We start from the raw sequence: 17223 nt of genomic DNA, 5'->3' as shown, positions 1-17223 counted from the left end.
ACAAACTGGCTCTATCTCAAATAGTCTTTCCTTGATTCCTTGCATCCTATCTCCTCATCTCCTTCTCAAACGTATTGGAGGAGAAGATTTAAAATCCCTCCCTTCTGAACTTCTTCTCCAATTCGAGAAGGAGGTGAGGCGAGAGGATGCAAGGAATTCAAATCATATCAGACTTTATTTGTCACATGCGCCGAATACAACAAGTGTAGACTTTACCGTGAAATGCTTACTTACAAGCCCTTAACCAACAGTGCAGTTCAAGAAGAAGAAAATATTTACCAAGTAGACTAAAATAAAAAGTAATTGTAAAAAGTAACACAATAAGAATAACAATAACGATGCTATATACAGGGGGTACTGGTACCTAGTCAGTGTACGGGGGTACAAGCTAGTTGATGTAATCTGTACATGTAGGTGGGGCTGAAGTGACTATGCATAGATAATAAACATCGAGTAGCAGCAGTGTACAAAAGGGGGGGGTCAATGTAAATTGTCCATGGCAATTTTATTAATTGTTCAGCAGTCTAATGGCTTGGGGGTAGAAGCTGTTGACGAGCCTTTTGGTCCTAGACTTGGTGCTCCGGTACCACTTGCCGTGCGGTAGCAGAGAAAACAGTCTATGACTTGGGTGACTGGAGTCTCTGACAATTTTATAGGCTTTCCTCTGACACCGCCTATTAAAGTGAAGTACTGGGCCGTTGGCACTACCCTCTGTAGCGCCTTACGGTCAGATGCCGAGCAGTTGCCACACCAGGCAGTGATGTACTGGGCCGTTGGCACTACCCTCTGTAGCGCCTTACGGTCAGATGCCGAGCAGTTGCCATACCAGGCAGTGATGTAACCGTTCAGGATTGCATCACCTGGGTTTTTGGACACATCCTGGGTTTTTCATCAGACGGATCCCTAGCCCTCCAAAAAGTGCCTCAAAGTCAGGCATCTAGCTAGACACCTTAATGAACATTATCATCACAGCCTATTAGTGATCAAGGAGGAGCCCCAGACTGAAGGAGATTGAAATTAAGAGCGGAGGAGGTGTGAAGAGCATATTAATCTGACAGATAATTATTTAACACGCTCATTATGCATCATTACACATGACCTTGTGCATCCCCATTTAGACAACATATTTCCTTTCCATTCATCTCTCCAAGCTTGATATCAGGGGATGGGTGGGATGATAACTTGAATTATTATGTATTGTATGAATTATGTAAATAAAGTGGATGTGTTAGCCTATTAATTATTATTGTTAATCAACTAGCTACTAAAATTGTCAATATATCAATATATAAATATATTGTCAAAGTATCTCTCTTCTGAGATATACTTACCATATAATGCTCATGTAATACTGTATGTCCAGTATGTCTCCCGAGTGGCACAGCGGTCTAAGGCACTGCATCTCAGTCATTACAGTCCCTGGTTTGAATCCAGGCTGCATCACATCTGGCTGTGATTGAGAGTCCCATAGGGCGGGGCACTATTGGCCCAACGTCGTCTAGGGTAGGCCATCATTGTAAGTAAGAATTTGTTCTTAACTGACTTGCCTAGTTAAATAAAGGTAAAAAATATATATATATAGGAAATAGGGTACCATTTTGGATGAACCCTGTGACAGCTTTCAATAAATCTGACAGAGGTTTCTTCTTTGTCAACTCTCCCTGAGACATCTTTTTTTATTCAACATTTAGTTAACTAGGTAAGTCAGTTAATTAAGGATCCACACCTTCTTTTCAATTTTTGCCTAAAATGACATACCCAAATGTAACTGCCTGTAACTCAGGCCCTGAAGCAAGGATATGCATATTCTTGATACCATTTGAAAGGAAACACATTGAAGTTTGTGGAAATGTGAAAGGTATGTAGGATAATATAACACATTAGATCTGATAAAAGATAATACACGGGGAAATCAAACCGTTCTTTTGTATTTCTTTTGTACCATCATCTTTGAAATGCAAGAGAAAGGCCATAATGTATTATTCCAGCCCAGGTGCAATTTCGATTTTGGCCAATAGATGGCAGCAGTATTTGTGAAAGTTTTAGACTGATCCATTGAAATATTGCATTTCTGTTCAAAATTGTGTATCAAGACTGCCTAAATGCGCCTAATTTGTTTATTAATAACTTTTCAAGTTCAAAATTGTGCACTCTCCTCAAACAATAGCATAGTATTATTTCACTGTAATTGCTACTGTAAATTGGACAGTGCAGTTAGATTAACAAGAATTTAAGCTTTCTGCCAATATCAGATGTGTCTATGTCCTGGGAAATGTTCTTGTTACTTACAACCTCATGCTAATTGCATTAGCCTACGTTAGCTCAACCTTCCCGTGGAGGACCTACCAATCCTGAAGAAGATTTATTAAGAACAAATTCTTATTTACAATGACGGACTAGCCCGGATGACGCTGGGCCAATCGTGCGCCGCCCTATGGGACTCCCAATCACAGTCGGATGTGATTCAGCCTGGATTCGAACCAGGAACTGTAGTGGCACTTGGGAGCCCCTATATAATGCACTACATTTGACCAGAGCCCATATGGGATAATGTCAACTATTATCTGGTTGTTTTGGTAGGTAAATGTTTGTTTGATCCACTATGTGGATGTTTATGTGGATGTGAAAATAGATGTTATCTTGGCCGCTGTCTGTCTGATTTGACAGTGATCCATCCACTTGTGTGATAACAGTGCTTTGCAGAGTATATCTTCCACTTGGTGAGAGAGAAACACAGTGAGCTGGCTGACTGTTGCTGCACTCCCTCCCAGTCGCACAGGCGTCACAAAGTACTGGCAGGCATCGTAATGACCAGAGGTAGGCTATGGACTGCGTTCAAATGGCACCCTATTCCCTATATATACAGTTGCAGTCAAAAGTTTGGACACACCTATTCAGTCCACCTATTTTCATTATTTTTACTATTTTATACATTGTAGAATAATTGTGAAAACATCATAACTTTGAAATAACAGATATGGAATCATGTAGTAACCAAAAAAGTGTTAAATAAATCAAAATATATTTTATATTTGAGATTATTCAAAGTAGCCACCCTTTGCCTTGATGACAGCTTTGCACACTCTTGGCGTTCTCTCAACCAGCTTCATGAGGTTGTCACTTGGAATGCATTTCTATTAACAGGTGTGCCTTGTTTAAAGGTCATTTGTGGAATTTCTTTCCTTCTTAATGCGTTTGAGCCAATCAGTTGTGTTGTGACAAGGTATGGGTGACATACAGAAGATAGCCCTATTTGGTAAAAGACCAAGTCCATATTATGGCAAGAACTAGAGGTTGACCGATTAATCGCAATGGCCGATTAATTAGGGCCGATTTCAAGTTTTCATAACAATCGGAAATCTGTATTTTTGGACACCGATTTGGCCCCAAATTTTTTTTACACCTTTATTTAATCTTTATTTAACTAGGCAAGTCAGTTAAGAACACATTCTTATTTTCAATGACGGCCTAGGAACAGTGGGTTAACTGCCTGTTCAGGGGCAGAACAACAGATTTTGACCTTGTCAGCTCGGGGATTCAATCTTTCAACCTTATGGTTAATTAGTCCAACGCTCTAACCACCTGCTTTACATTGCACTCCATGAGGAGCCTGCCTGTTATGCAAATGCAGTAAGAAGCCAAGGTAAGTTAATCGGTATCGGCTTTATTTGGTCCTCCAATAATCGGTATCGGCGTTGAAAAGTCATAATCGGTCGACCTCTAGCAATAACAGCTCAAATAAGCAAAGACAAACGACTGTCCATCATTACTTTAAGACATGAAGGTCAGTCAATGCAAAAAAATGTAAAGAACTTTGAAAGTTTCTTCAAGTGCAGTTGCAAAATCTATCAACTGCTATGACGAAACTGGCTCTCATGAGGACCGCCACAGGAAAGGAAGTCCCAGAGTTACTTCTGCTGCAGAGAATAAGTTCATTAGAGTTAATTGCACCTCAGATTGCAGCCCAGAAAAATGCTTCACAGAGTTCAAGTAACAGACACATCAACTGTTTAGAGGAGACTGCGTGAATCAGGCCTTCATGGTCGAATTGCTGCAAAGAAACCACTACTAAAGGACACCAATAAGAAGAAGAGACAGACTTGCTTGGGCCAAGAACCACGAGCAATGGACATTAGACCAGTGGAAATCTGTCCTTTAGTCTGATGCGTCCAAATCTTAGATTTTTGGTTCCAAACGCCCTGTCTTTGTGAGACGCAGAGTAGGTGAACGGATGATCTCTGCATGTGTGGTTTCCACAGTGACGTATGGAGGAGATGGTGTGATGGTGTGGGGGTGCTTTGCTGGTGACACTGTCAGTGATTTATTTAGAATACTAGCATGGCTAACACAGCATTCTGCAGCGATATGCCATCCCATCTGGTTTGCGTTTTTCAACAGGACAATGACCCAACACACCTCCAGGCTGTGTAAGGGATATTTGACCAAAAAGGAGGGTGATGGAGTGCTGCATCAGATAACCTGGCCCCCACAGTCACCCGACCTCAACCCAATTTAGATGGTTTGGGATTAGTTGAACCGCAGAGTGAAGGAAAAGCAGCCAACAAGTGCTCAGCATATGTGGGAACCCTTTCAAGACTACTGGAAAAGCATTCCAGATTAAGCTGGTTAAAAGAATTTCAAGAGTGTGCAAAGATGTTGTCAAGGCAAAGGGTGGCTACTTTGAAGAATCTCAAATATAAAATATATTTTGATTTGTTTAACACTTTTTTAGTTACTACATGATTCCATATGTGTTATTTCATAGTTTTGATGTCTTCACTATTATTCCACAATGTAGAAAATAGTAAAAATAAAGAAAAACCCTTGAATGCGCAGGTTTGTCCAAACTTTTGACTGGTACTGTATAATGCACTACTTTTAACCAGAGACAATTTGGGATGCAACCATGATGACACATTTCATTGACTTTTAATATGGTAGTAAAATATTCAACAAGTCCAATTTTAAAATGGTGCATCTCTCCCTATACAACTGTAGATACCAGCAGAAGTCGTAAATTAATCAAGACTCTGAATATAGGTCTGTATAGAGTACAGTAAGCCAGTCGACTGGGAGTGCACATAAGAGACTTCAGTTGAAGCCAGCATGGGAAACTCTCATTCAAAAACATTAGAGATCCCCGGATCTTATAGAATACCTAAAAATGAGAGTGTGGGCACAACCATAAATTAGAATGAATTACTTTCTATTCATTCTATTTCTATGGGCACCGTGCTTCCCAGATATTGCTGCCCCAAAGGGCAGTGGTTCCAATAGGAATCCCTGCCAGCTCATTCATATAGAATTCCTCACAGGAAAATAAGCAGTTGCTCAGCTTGCTCTGCAACACAAGATGCAGCTTTATACCACTACCATTGATGAGATAAGACTGTCATTACGTCTTTGTAAATATTTCATGAGGTGCTGTAACAAGACAACAATATAGTAGGAGACTGGTGCATTATGTTCTGTCCTGTTAAGAGTAATTTCTTATTCAGAAGCCATTTATTTTGCCATCTTAGTCTATTACAGTAATATTTTACTGTAATATTTATTTTAAGTTCTTTGTAGAGAGAGCCACAAAAAGACAAGAGTTGGGTTGCATCCCAAATGTCATCCTATTTGATTCCCAATGTAGTGCACTACTTCTGACCAGGCCCATAGGGTCCAAATAAGTCAAACAAAAAAACAGTGCACTATAAAGGGAATTGGGTATCATTTAGATACTCACAAATCTATTGTATATGTCTACTGTGCTGATTTTTGTTTGTTGTTGGCTAGTAAGAGGACCTTTTGTCTCCTATTATGGTCAGGTTTTGATCTGAGGCGAGCCCAGGTGGTGTCTTTGGGGACAGGGACCAAGTGTATCAGTGGAGAGTGTGTCAGTGACCAGGGATGGGCGGTTAATGACTGCCATGCTGAGGTCACCACCAGGAGGGCTTTCCTCCGCTTCCTCTATGCCCAACTGGAGCTTTTCCTCTGGTAATATACTGTATACATACTGTCATACACTGTATCTGTACACAAGGGTTGCATTCCAACTAGCACCCTATTTCCTATGTTGTGCACTACTTTTGATTAGGGCCCTGGGCTCTGGTTAAAAGTAGTGCACTATAAAGGGAATAGGGTGTAATTTGGGATGCAATCAAGGTCGTAGCCTTGAGGATGAAGTTGAAGAATCTTTGCTTTTGTACCTTTGAATTGAAGTTACAAGTGAACAATGTAATATCAGCTATTACCTATCTGCGCTGATGTTTTGGTGCCATTTTAAAAAGAGCCACTTCATGTAATTGTTCTGTTATGCCCCTGAACCATCACTTCAAAATCACCTCTAGTATAATTTTGTACTAGAGGTTCTTTTTAAATACCTGAATAATTAAACGTGTATTCCCACCAACGTCAAGTGCACAAGGATGATTGAAGTAGAGAAATGTTGAACGTAAAAATCCCTTTTAATCTCAAAATATCTTTATTTGGGTGATTAGGCGACACACAGGGGCATCATTTCAGCTAAACCTAGGGTACGACAAAGTGACAAGGGCGCTGAGGGGGGGTGAGCCAAAGCCATTTACTACAGTCATCTTTACGTGTGTACTGTTTTTAGAAAAAGTTGCGCTGTTCCCTGCGAGATTCCCTAAAAATACCCCACTTCAATCCAGCTACGACGAGGTTGCGAGTTCTGTTCTCTGCAGCAGTCGCATTTTCCAAATGACTAACAGCCTCTCCTCTCGCTCCCGGGCGTCTGCATGGTCCTAAAATCAGTCCCTAATGCCGCTAAATTGCATTTGCCTTTCAATCAGGATTGCAATGATTTTAGTAGCCTATTTTAAATTGTTGGTGTTGAGCTAGGCTATTATACCCAATTAAGGCCCCTGGCTACACGTTACCACTTCTTAAAAAGTTCATACTCAAAATGATCATAACAACATCATTTCCTTGTTTAGCAACCGGCCAGGCAGTTTGGAGCAGTCGATTTTTGTGCGAGACAAAGAGTCAGTATACAGACTGAGAGACGGTATTCTGTTCCATATGTATGTGAGTTCATCGCCCTGCGGGGACGCACGCCTCAACTGTCCCTACGAGATCACAGCTACACGTAAGAAATATTGACATTTGTTAGTTCATTTTATTTAATTCATACTCACAGTCAACAAGACTGAATTATGCGGAATGCACAGTTACATTAAGACTATACTATAAAATGCTCCACCTGTCTGTACTGTGCTTTGTAGAGAAACTTAGCATTATATCAATTGTCTCCTCTCCCAGACCAGAGCGGGTATAGATTTGTGAGAAAGTTGCGCTGCCATCTGAGGATGAAGATGGAAGGCGGTGAGGGTACACTTCCTGTCAGCATACTGAGAGCCAATCAGAAATGGGACAGGAGGTTGCCGAGGGAAGCTCCCATAACCATGTCCTGCACAGATAAAATTGCCAGGTGAGCTCCAGATAGACAGTGAGAACTTTCCCACTGATTCACAAAAGTATAACATACTGTATAAAAGGGGGCTTGTCTGCTTGGTGTCTAGCCTCATTGTTTGTGTCTCCAGGTGGAATATTCTAGGTCTCCAGGGCTCTCTCCTGTCTCACCTGGTGGAGCCAGTGTACCTCCATAGCCTCACAGTGGGCAGCCTGTGCCACACGGGTCACTTGGGAAGGACCATGGCACGACGCATGGGGCACATCGCCCCTCTGCCCTCGTCCTATAGACGCAACAGGCTACTGCTTGGCTGTAAGTCACGCCCCCTGCCCTCGTCCTATAGGGGCGGCAGGTAGCCTAGTGGTTAGAGCATTGGACCAGTAACCGAAAGGTTGCAAGATCGAATACCCGCGCTGACAGTGTAAAAAGATGTCATCCTGCCCCTGAACAAGGCAGTTAACCCACTGGCCATCATTGAAAATAAGAATTTGTTCTTAACTGACTTACCAAGTTAAGTAAAAATAAACACAATAGACTGCAAGTCATGCCCCCTGCCCTCGTCCTATAGACACAATAGACTGCTCCTCGGCTGTAAGATACACCCCCCTGCCCTCATCCTATAGACACAATAGATTGCTCCTTGGCTGTAAGATACACCCCCCTGCCCTCATCCTATAGACACAATAGACTGCTCCTTGGCTGTCAGATACACCCCCCTGCCCTCATCCTATAGACACAATAGACTGCTCCTTGGCTGTAAGATACACCCCCCTGCCCTCATCCTATAGACACAATAGACTGCTCCTTGGCTGTAAGATACACACCCCTACCCTCATCCTATAGACACAACAGGCTTTTCCTCTGCTGTAAGTCACCCAGATATAAGAGGTTGCTTCAGATATTTAGGTTCACGTTACATGTCCATGAGTCACTTCATTTGGCAGAAGACTACTTAGTGCTAGAGACTTGACAAAGATAAATGTTAGTAGGAGGCCTGGTGGAGATGTTCCCTACCAGGACAAACAGCTTGTTCTTCCAGACACTTTTCATGGTCCGGTCTCTTCCTCTAACGTTATGCCTCTATTCTGGCATCTGAATAGGCATGTTAAGTATGTACCTGCCCCTCCTCTCGGGTCTCACTGAGTCCTGACCCCAGTCTGGTCTCTGTGTGCTCTCCAGGCCTCAGCAGCAGTGAGGGTCGGCCGCCAGGGAAGTCCCCAAGCTTCAGTGTGAACTGGAGTGCTGGAGATGGAGAGCTGGAGGTGGTGGATGTCTCCACAGGCAGGAAAGACTCAGGGACACCATCCAGACTCTGCAAGAGATCCTTCTTCACTCGCTGGGAGAGACTACACCACCAGGTTAGTTATGTATAGGGAAGCTGTAGATTGCTTCCCAATTGGCACCCTATTCCCTGCATAGTTGACTATTAGGGTAGTTTGACACATGTACAGTATGTATTGGATAAAGGTATTAACAAATGATTTGCTTACTGCAGATAGTAGAAAAGATCAATCTTCATTAAAATGTAGATGTGATCCATCTTTCTGTGTCCATCTAATGCTAATTATTATGACAATGTTTTTAAAGTACAGTTTCATTTCCATCGTGAAATTAAATATGTATGTGGAAGCGCGTTCCACTGTTCCAAATGGCAGCGGTTAAATTTTGATGACATTACAGAGTCATAATTATTTAGAAAAGCATTTGAGTAGCTTCCCACAGAAAGGCTTCCTGCACTCAGTATCACATGCAAGAATACACACAGTCATCTAAAAATCCATCCTGGCTGTAGTCCATTAAATATGTTTTTGTAGAGAGGGAGAGAGACAGAGCAATAGGGAATATAAAGCAAAGTCCACAGAATGTTAATTTGTTTGGTGAAATTTAAATGGAGGAGATAGCCCAGCTGTTGAAGTTTGCAGTTTATGTTGGCTCATTAGTTTTTATTCTGTCTGGGTGGTGTATTTTATTAACCCTTTCTTACTGTCTCCATCTACTCAGCTTAGCAGTCCAGGAGGAGTATTGGATGCAGAGGAGGCCCATTTTCTTATGTCAGATAGCACAACGACTCTGTCTGCACGGTCGGTTGAGGGAAGAGTATCGCCTAGGAGTGACGCCACCTGTCAGAAGAAAATGGAGGAGGCCATGAAGACGTACTGTGGTGCTAAGATGGCAGCAGGGGCCTACCAGAGAGCCAGGCAGAAGTTTGTCGTCTCGCTGCAGGAGGCAGGTCTGGGCATCTGGAACAGGAAACCACCAGAACAGGAGCATTTCCAGAGCAGGGTGTGAGGGGCTCTTCTAGAAGAAGCAGTCCAGGGAATTTTCTTTAGCCAAATTCCCACCCACCCACACACACACACACACACACACACACACACACACACACACACACACAAGCTGTTCCAATCATGGTAACTAAGAGGTTGTAAAATACAATGTCACCACGATAGGAACAGCACATACAGTGCCTTCGGGAAAGTATTCAGACCCCCGAGACAGGATTGTATCGAGGTACAGATCTGGGGAAGAGCACCAAAACAATTCTGTAGCATTGAAGGTCCCCAAGAACACAGTGGCCTCCATCATTCTTAAATGAAAGTAGTCGCTCTGGATAAGAGCGTCTGCTAAATGACTTAAATGTAAATGTAATGTAATGGAACCACCAAGACTGGGGGAGAAGGGCCTTGGTCAGGGAGGTGACCAAGAACCCAATGGTCAACCTGACAGAGCTCTAGAGTTCCTCTGTGGAGATGGGAGAACCTTCCAGAAGGACAACCATCTCTGCAGCACTCCACCAATCAAGACTTTATGGTAGAGTGGCTTGACGGAAGCCAACCCTCATTAAAAGGCACATGACAGCCCGCTTGGAGTTTGCCAAAAGGCACCTAAAGACTCAACAACAAGATTCTCTGGTCTGATGAAACCAAGATTGAACTCTTTGGCCTGAATACCAAGCGTCATGTCTGGAGGAAACCTGGCACCATCCCTATGGTGAAGATTGGTGGTGGCAGCATCATGCTGTGGGGGTGTTTTTCAGTGACAGGGTCATGGAGACTAGTCAGGATTGAGGCAAAGATGAATGGAGCAAAGTACAGAGAGATCCTTAATGAAAACCCGCTCCAGAGCCCTCAGGTCCTCAGACTGGGGCGAAGGTTCACCTTCCAACAGGACAACGACCCTAAGCACACAGCCAAGACAACGCAGGAGTGGTTTCGGGACAAGTCTCTGAATGTCCTTGAGTGGCCCAGCCAGAGCCCGGACTTGAACCCCATCGAACACCTCTGGAGAGACCTGAAAATAGCTGTGCAGCGACGTTCCCCATCCAACCTGACAGATCTTGAGAGGATCTGCAGAGAAGAATGGGAGAAAATCCCCAAACACTGGTGTGCCAAGTGTCATGACTGTCCTGTGAGGATCACAATGGATCAGATCAGCTTGGCAATGGCTGACAATAACCAGACCTTCTCTCACCCGCAGAGGGGAGGAGGGAACTGGTGTGGGAGTTTTGACACCTCCACACCCGGTCGTAAATTTAAGTAGAAGAAGACCTTCTTTCTCCCCCTTTAGTGTCGACCAAAGGAATGTCTTTGTGTCACAGTCTGTTCCCGCTGAAACTCTAACATGGTCCAATGTGGATAATGGAACAATATTTCTAACATAACAATGTGGGGAATGGTCAGTGGGGAAATATGGAAAACCAATGTAATATTGGTTTTCATTTTGTGATGTCATTATAAAACTGTATGGATGAAATACTATAACTTGGAAAGTATGTCCTCTTTATCTGTCAAGGTTTCATCCAATACATTGTGCATTTGATATGGTCAGCGACTTCAATGAGTTACGATGTTTTTTCATCCAACTTGGTCATTGTGTTCATTAATTGGATTGTCTTTGGTCTGCAGCATTTGGACTAGAACATTACTGAGTGTTGTTCATCAAAACTGCATGCATATTATCAAGTTGCAAGACCCTGTTTGTAGATAACTCGTCCGATTTATCTAGTTTTGCGTGGACTTCATTGTATTTAGTTTTGGCTAAATTGAGTTGTTCTTGTAGAAGACGATTTTGTTGAAGAGTTTGTGCTCGTCCGTCGTCATAAGTTTTTGTCATTACTTTTAATTGTTCAGTTTTCAAACGCAGTTCCACGGCTAGCAGTATTGTTCCCTTTTCTGCTTTTGTCATTCGTTTCCCGGTTCTCTCCAGCTGTCCCTTCATGTCAGCCGTTTCTCGTGCTTCTGCTGTGCACTGCGGTACTGGACAGATGTCAATCTCTGCTGGCGGCTATATATCAGGGCTAAACTGGAGAGAACCTTTACAGGGCCTGTGTCTGATGATCTATTTGGGAGGGCGTCTGTCGCAATTTCTGCTGTTTTCTTGCGTATGTCATAGTTTGGGTTTATATCGCTGCTGAGGTCAGCGATCAATCTATCTATGGGTGAGGGTTCACTGGGGGGTGGGTGGGTGAGTCGTTGGAAGCTGCAAAAATGATTTTTTATCTATCAGCAATGTGGGGGTTGGACGACAATGAATTTGCCAAAGCAAATTTAATTTATTAAGCAATGTTAATGATTAATCATACCTGATTAACCTGAAAGCGTTCCTGTATCTAGGTTAATGTGGAAAAGTTTAAAATGTCTCATTGGTTGGAACAAATTAATTTGGTCCTTATCCAAATGATCAACCTGGTAAAATGTTTGTTTGGCAATTTAACTTCCTTGTTAAATCGAATGAGACAATGATATCCAATCAGTTGAAATTGGTTGGACATTATATAAGTGTAACCAGTTGTTACAAATGTGAGAAGACATTGGCCCTCGCATTGGAATTCTTTAAAAAAATGTACTGTCGATTTTTCACCACAATGGGTCACTCACCCCTAAAATCTGAACTCACAAGGGATTCCAGCAGAGGCAGGACTTCTGTCCCCCAAGGCGCAGGATTTCGCTGTGAACAAAGGGAAATGGATGCTTCCTCTTTGTTAGCTTAACATCTAATGCAAAGCTAGCCGTCCTTGTACAAGAATGTTAACTTCCAAGCACACACAGTGTAGTGTCCCCTTCGATACGGAACCTGGGGTTTACTTACGACGACTCACGTTCAACCCAATCAGCATTTGGTGCTAGCGATGTTATTGGAACATGTGATAACATAAATAAATATTAGCTGTGTATACTCACGCTTCTGAAGCGCCATAGACAGATATAATAATCCACTTTGGCCAAACGAATATATCCTTAATTGGCCGGCCCATATGTCCTGGCTCTAGGAATTAATATTCCACCTTCTACACTGATCCTTACTCAGTATGCAACACCGGAGGCAATCTTTCTAGTATCTTGGTCAAAAGGAATCACAGTCCCCCCTTAACGATAATCCTTCCTACGGCTCCAATGGTGTATAACGTAATCTGCTACACAATTCATATAGACTGAATTCAACAGCAAGGCCTATTTCTGTTTTAGATTCCTCACACAGGGGCTCCAATATGTTGTGCCTTTACTTTCATTAATCTGATGATTTATTTAATCCACTAACTATGTTTAATTGTTACCCGATTAAATTAATCATGTAACAATTAACTCATTAGGAATTTGGGGCACCACGGAAGAGGTTGTTTAAAGAGTTACCATCTCCCGAATTAAAAACTATAAGGTATATATCTATTTCATCGATAAACAGTCATAATATTAATCATTACCTCTTACCATATCATCATTCTGAACAGTCGTAACCTCCTGCATCTCCCAAAAACAACAGCCTAGCTCATGATTCATTACTACACCAATTGGTTAATTATTTATTTACTAGCTAACTAAAATGAGAGATCAGGATAACATACACACATAATACATGAGACAAAGGTCCCTAATGGACTTTTACAATATGGTGGCTTTCCTCACCACAACATGGAGAGGGAGATAGAGAGATAGAAAAATACACATTATTCTCACATTAATCATATTGTTTGCATACGAACCGACGCTCGTTTGGAATAAGAAATCATTAATGTATTTACGTATGGGTGTCTTTGTCCGTCATGTAGTCCTGAACAGAAGTACAGAGTTCACTCTTCCATTCGCTTCTGAAGCTGCTTATTTGATGATAAGCCAGCCGTGCCGATGGTTCCAGTGGGGTGAGGAGGATAGCGTACGGTGATTTGAGACTCATAGTAGGATGGGATGGTTTGAAGAGTTTGAGATATTTGACTGAGGACAGCTAATCAGCTATACAAATGATTGTCTGAGAGGGGAGTTTTCTTTCTTCTTCCTCCTCGTGTTGATTATTCAGGATTCAGACCACTATGTGCTGCAGCTCTTCGTCTCTCTAGTCTAAAGGAAGGTGAGTTTATTTCTTCACCTCGTGTTGAGGTTCAAAGTTCCAACCATTTAAAAAATGTAGGTACCGCTCCACACTTTTGTGGTCTAATGTTAATTTCGTTACAAAGGCTTTTTGGGCACTCTGGCCAAAGGGGATGTCTCCATCAGTCTGACACGCTCTCTGACCTCACTTGGGGCGTGGCTACTTACTTATGCATAGTTTATAGGAAAGACTATATTATACCTTGTATACCTAAACAAAACTACTTTCATCATTTGTCATATTATATGCACAACGTATTGGATGGAAACTTGACAGATAAAGGGGATATACTTTCCAAGTTACAGTATTTCATCCATACAGTTTTTAATGACATCACAAAATTAAAAACAATATTACATGAGTTTTCCATAGTTCCCCACTGACCATTCCCCACATGATGTTAGAAATATTGTTACATTATCCATGTTTGACTGTGTTAGAGTTTCAGCAGGGACAGTCTGTGAAACAAAGACATTCCTTGGGTTGACACTAAAGAGGGAGAAAGAAAGTCTTCTTCTACTTAAATTTATGACCGGTTGTGGAGGTGTCAAAACTCCCACACCAGTTCCTTCCTCCCCTCTGCAGGTGAGAGAAGGTCTGGTTATTGTCAGCCATTGCCAAGTTGATCTGATCCATTGTGATCCTTACAGGACAAGCTTGTAGTTTCATACGAAAGAAGAATCAATGCTGTAATCACTGCCAAATGTGCTTCAAGAAAGTACTGTTTTTTTCTTTATTTTGACTATTTTCTACATTGTAGAATAATAGTAAAGACATCAGAACTATGAAATGTCACATATGGAATCATGTAGTAACCAAACAAGCGTTAAACAAATTAAGAAACATTTTATATTTCAGATTCTTCAAAGTAGCCACCCTTTGCCTTGGCATTCTCTCAACAAGCTTCACCTGGAACGCTTTTCAAACAGTCTTGAAGGAGTTCCCACATATGCTGAACACTTGTTGGCTGCATTTCCTTCAGTCTGCAGTCTAACTCATCCCAAATCATCTCAATTGGGTTGAGGTCAGGTGATTGTGGAGGCCAGGTCATCTGATGCAGCACTCCATCACTCTCCTTCTTGGTCAAATAGCCTTACACAGCCTGGAGGTGTGTTGGGTAATTGTCCTGTTGAAAAACCATTGATAGTGAGACTAAGCACAAACCAGATGAGATGGCGTATCACTGCAGATTACTGTGGTAGGCATGCTAGTTAAGTGTGCCTTGAATTCTAAATAAATCACTGACAGTGTCACCAGCAAAGCACCCCCACGCCATCACACCTCCTCCTCCATGCTTCACTGTGGGAACCACACATGCAGAGATAATCCGTTCACCTACTCTGCGTCTCACAAAGACACGGCGGTTGGAACCAAAAAAACTCCAATTTGAACCAAAATGACAGATTTCCACCGGTCTAATGTCCATTGCTCGTGTTTCTTGGCCCAAGTAAGTCTCTTCTTCTTATTGGCGTCCTTTAGTAGTGGTTTCTTTGCAGCAATTCGACTATGAAGGCCTGATTCACACAGTCTCCTCTGAACAGTTGTTGTTGAGATGTGTCTGTTATTTGAACTCTGTGAAGCAATTTCTGAAGCTGGTAACTCTAATGAACTTATCCTCTGCAGCAGAGGTAATTCTGGGTCTTCCTTTCCCGTGGCGGTCTGTTTTTGCTTTGTCATTGTGGGGTATTGCGTGTAGATTGATAAGGGAAAAAAAGGCTGTAACATAACAAAACGTGGAAAAGGTCAAGGAGTCGGAATACTTTCCGAAGGCACTGTAAAGTATACATACAGACACTTTATATTATTTATCTTATCTTGATTGAATACTGCATTGTTGCAAAAAAGCTTTGCGAGTAAGTATTTCACTGTACTGTTTACACCTGTTGTATCCTGTGTACATGACAAATAAACATAGAAACTTGAAACACATGTATGTCGTGAGTGTGAGGGAATTTGGCTAGAGAAAATAGTCTGGATTGCTTCTGTGCACTCTGACTTATCCATAACGAATATGTAGTCCTGAGGGGTATACTATAAAGCAGGATCAATGAGTTAGCTAGCTAACTTCGAGAAACAACCAGAAATAACTATTGATATTCTAATTCAATAAGAAAGCTAAAGTTCTGTGTGTTTTTGATTGAGTCAATTAAGCCATGCCAATTTCAAGCTTTTCTCAACTAAAAATCTAAACAGCCTCCTGAGTGGCGCAGCGGTCTAAGGCACTGCTGAGGTGCCACTAGAGCCCGGGGTTTGATCCCAGGCTGCGTCACAGCCAGACGTGACCAGGTGCCCCATAGGGCTGGGCATAATTTCGGGAATGTTCAATAAAGTATCAGGATCCTGCTTACATCAGTCACATGTGGGATCTATTTCTTGTCCAAACCTGGATCATTTTTCCTTTGACCAATTTGGGCGATGAACTATTTTAAATTGAATTACAGCATGTCTTAGATTACGAATGTATTCTCTGAAGCATACTCTGTTGTTCACCTAAATCCTCTTCCCATTGGTTCTTAAGAGAGTCCAGGGACTTCGCATTGTGCAAATGTAATAACATATAGACAAAACCTTTGATATAAGGATTCACTTCAAAAACAGTCTAGAAGGGAGGTAGGTAGATGTGAAGTGACTAGAGTGTGAAGATACAAAACTATGCAGTACCTAACCTAAATAAATGTGATCTGGGAATATTGAATTTATTTACTACCTGTTGAAAAGATGCAAAATCCATATCAATGTACAAATCGTTCAGTGAGATCCGTTTTCTAGGACAGATATGAAACGCCCTGTCTACTAATGGTGGAGAGAATGTATGGTTGTTTAATAACGGGGCAGAAGTTGAAAATTCACTTAGAGCAAACGATCGGCTTAACCATTTCCAGATTTTTTGAGAATGTTTCACAATAGGGGTTTTAGTGTATTTGGAAACAGGCTCGGCTAGTTTTGAGTAGAGTAAGGCAGCTAATGAGGTGGGGCCATAGGATGAAATCTATAAGGTCAACCATTTATGGCCTGCAACATCAGGAATTTCTGTCATCAATATATAATGATTATTATATTAGCTGCCCAGTAATAATATTGAAAGTTCGGAAGTGCTAGACCACCCTGGGGGCCGAGATCTCTGCAATAAGCTTTTACGTATCCAAGGGGTTTTCTTGTACCAGATAAACAAAAAGCTAGCAGTGTGTTGGCCTCTCCCGAGCCAGTTGGTGAGTTGCAGCGATGAGACAAGATCGTAACTGGATATTTTTTATTTTACCTTTATTTAACTAGGCAAGTCAGTTAAAAACAAATTATTTTCAATGACGGCCTAAGGACAGTGGGTTAACTGCCTTGTTCAGGGGCACAACGACAGATTTTTACCTTGTCCGCTTGGGGATTCGATCTAGCAACCTTTCGGTTACTAGTCCAACGCTCGCACTAGGCTACCCTGCCGCCCC

The 17223-nt window shown here is 42.0% G+C and overlaps 1 protein-coding gene across 1 annotated transcript in view; it reads left to right on the top strand.

Moving 5' to 3' along the window:
• LOC115101577 (double-stranded RNA-specific editase B2-like) overlaps positions 1-11853 on the top strand; it is a 39131-nt gene extending 27278 nt beyond the window's left edge. The window contains exons 4-10 of the mRNA XM_065005077.1: positions 2694-2817; positions 5814-5982; positions 6945-7096; positions 7270-7438; positions 7551-7732; positions 8600-8778; positions 9422-11853. Of these exons, the coding sequence (XP_064861149.1) occupies positions 2694-2817; positions 5814-5982; positions 6945-7096; positions 7270-7438; positions 7551-7732; positions 8600-8778; positions 9422-9709 (1263 nt within the window). The 3' untranslated portion in view covers positions 9710-11853. The remainder of the gene's footprint in view (positions 1-2693; positions 2818-5813; positions 5983-6944; positions 7097-7269; positions 7439-7550; positions 7733-8599; positions 8779-9421) is intronic.
• Positions 11854-17223: the final 5370 nt, after the last annotated feature.

The sequence above is a fragment of the Oncorhynchus nerka genome, linkage group LG20 (assembly GCF_034236695.1).
Source record: "Oncorhynchus nerka isolate Pitt River linkage group LG20, Oner_Uvic_2.0, whole genome shotgun sequence".
NCBI classification, from domain to species: domain Eukaryota; kingdom Metazoa; phylum Chordata; class Actinopteri; order Salmoniformes; family Salmonidae; genus Oncorhynchus; species Oncorhynchus nerka.
The sequence above is the reverse complement of the archived record's forward strand: the minus strand, read 5'-3'. Positions and strand labels throughout refer to the sequence as shown.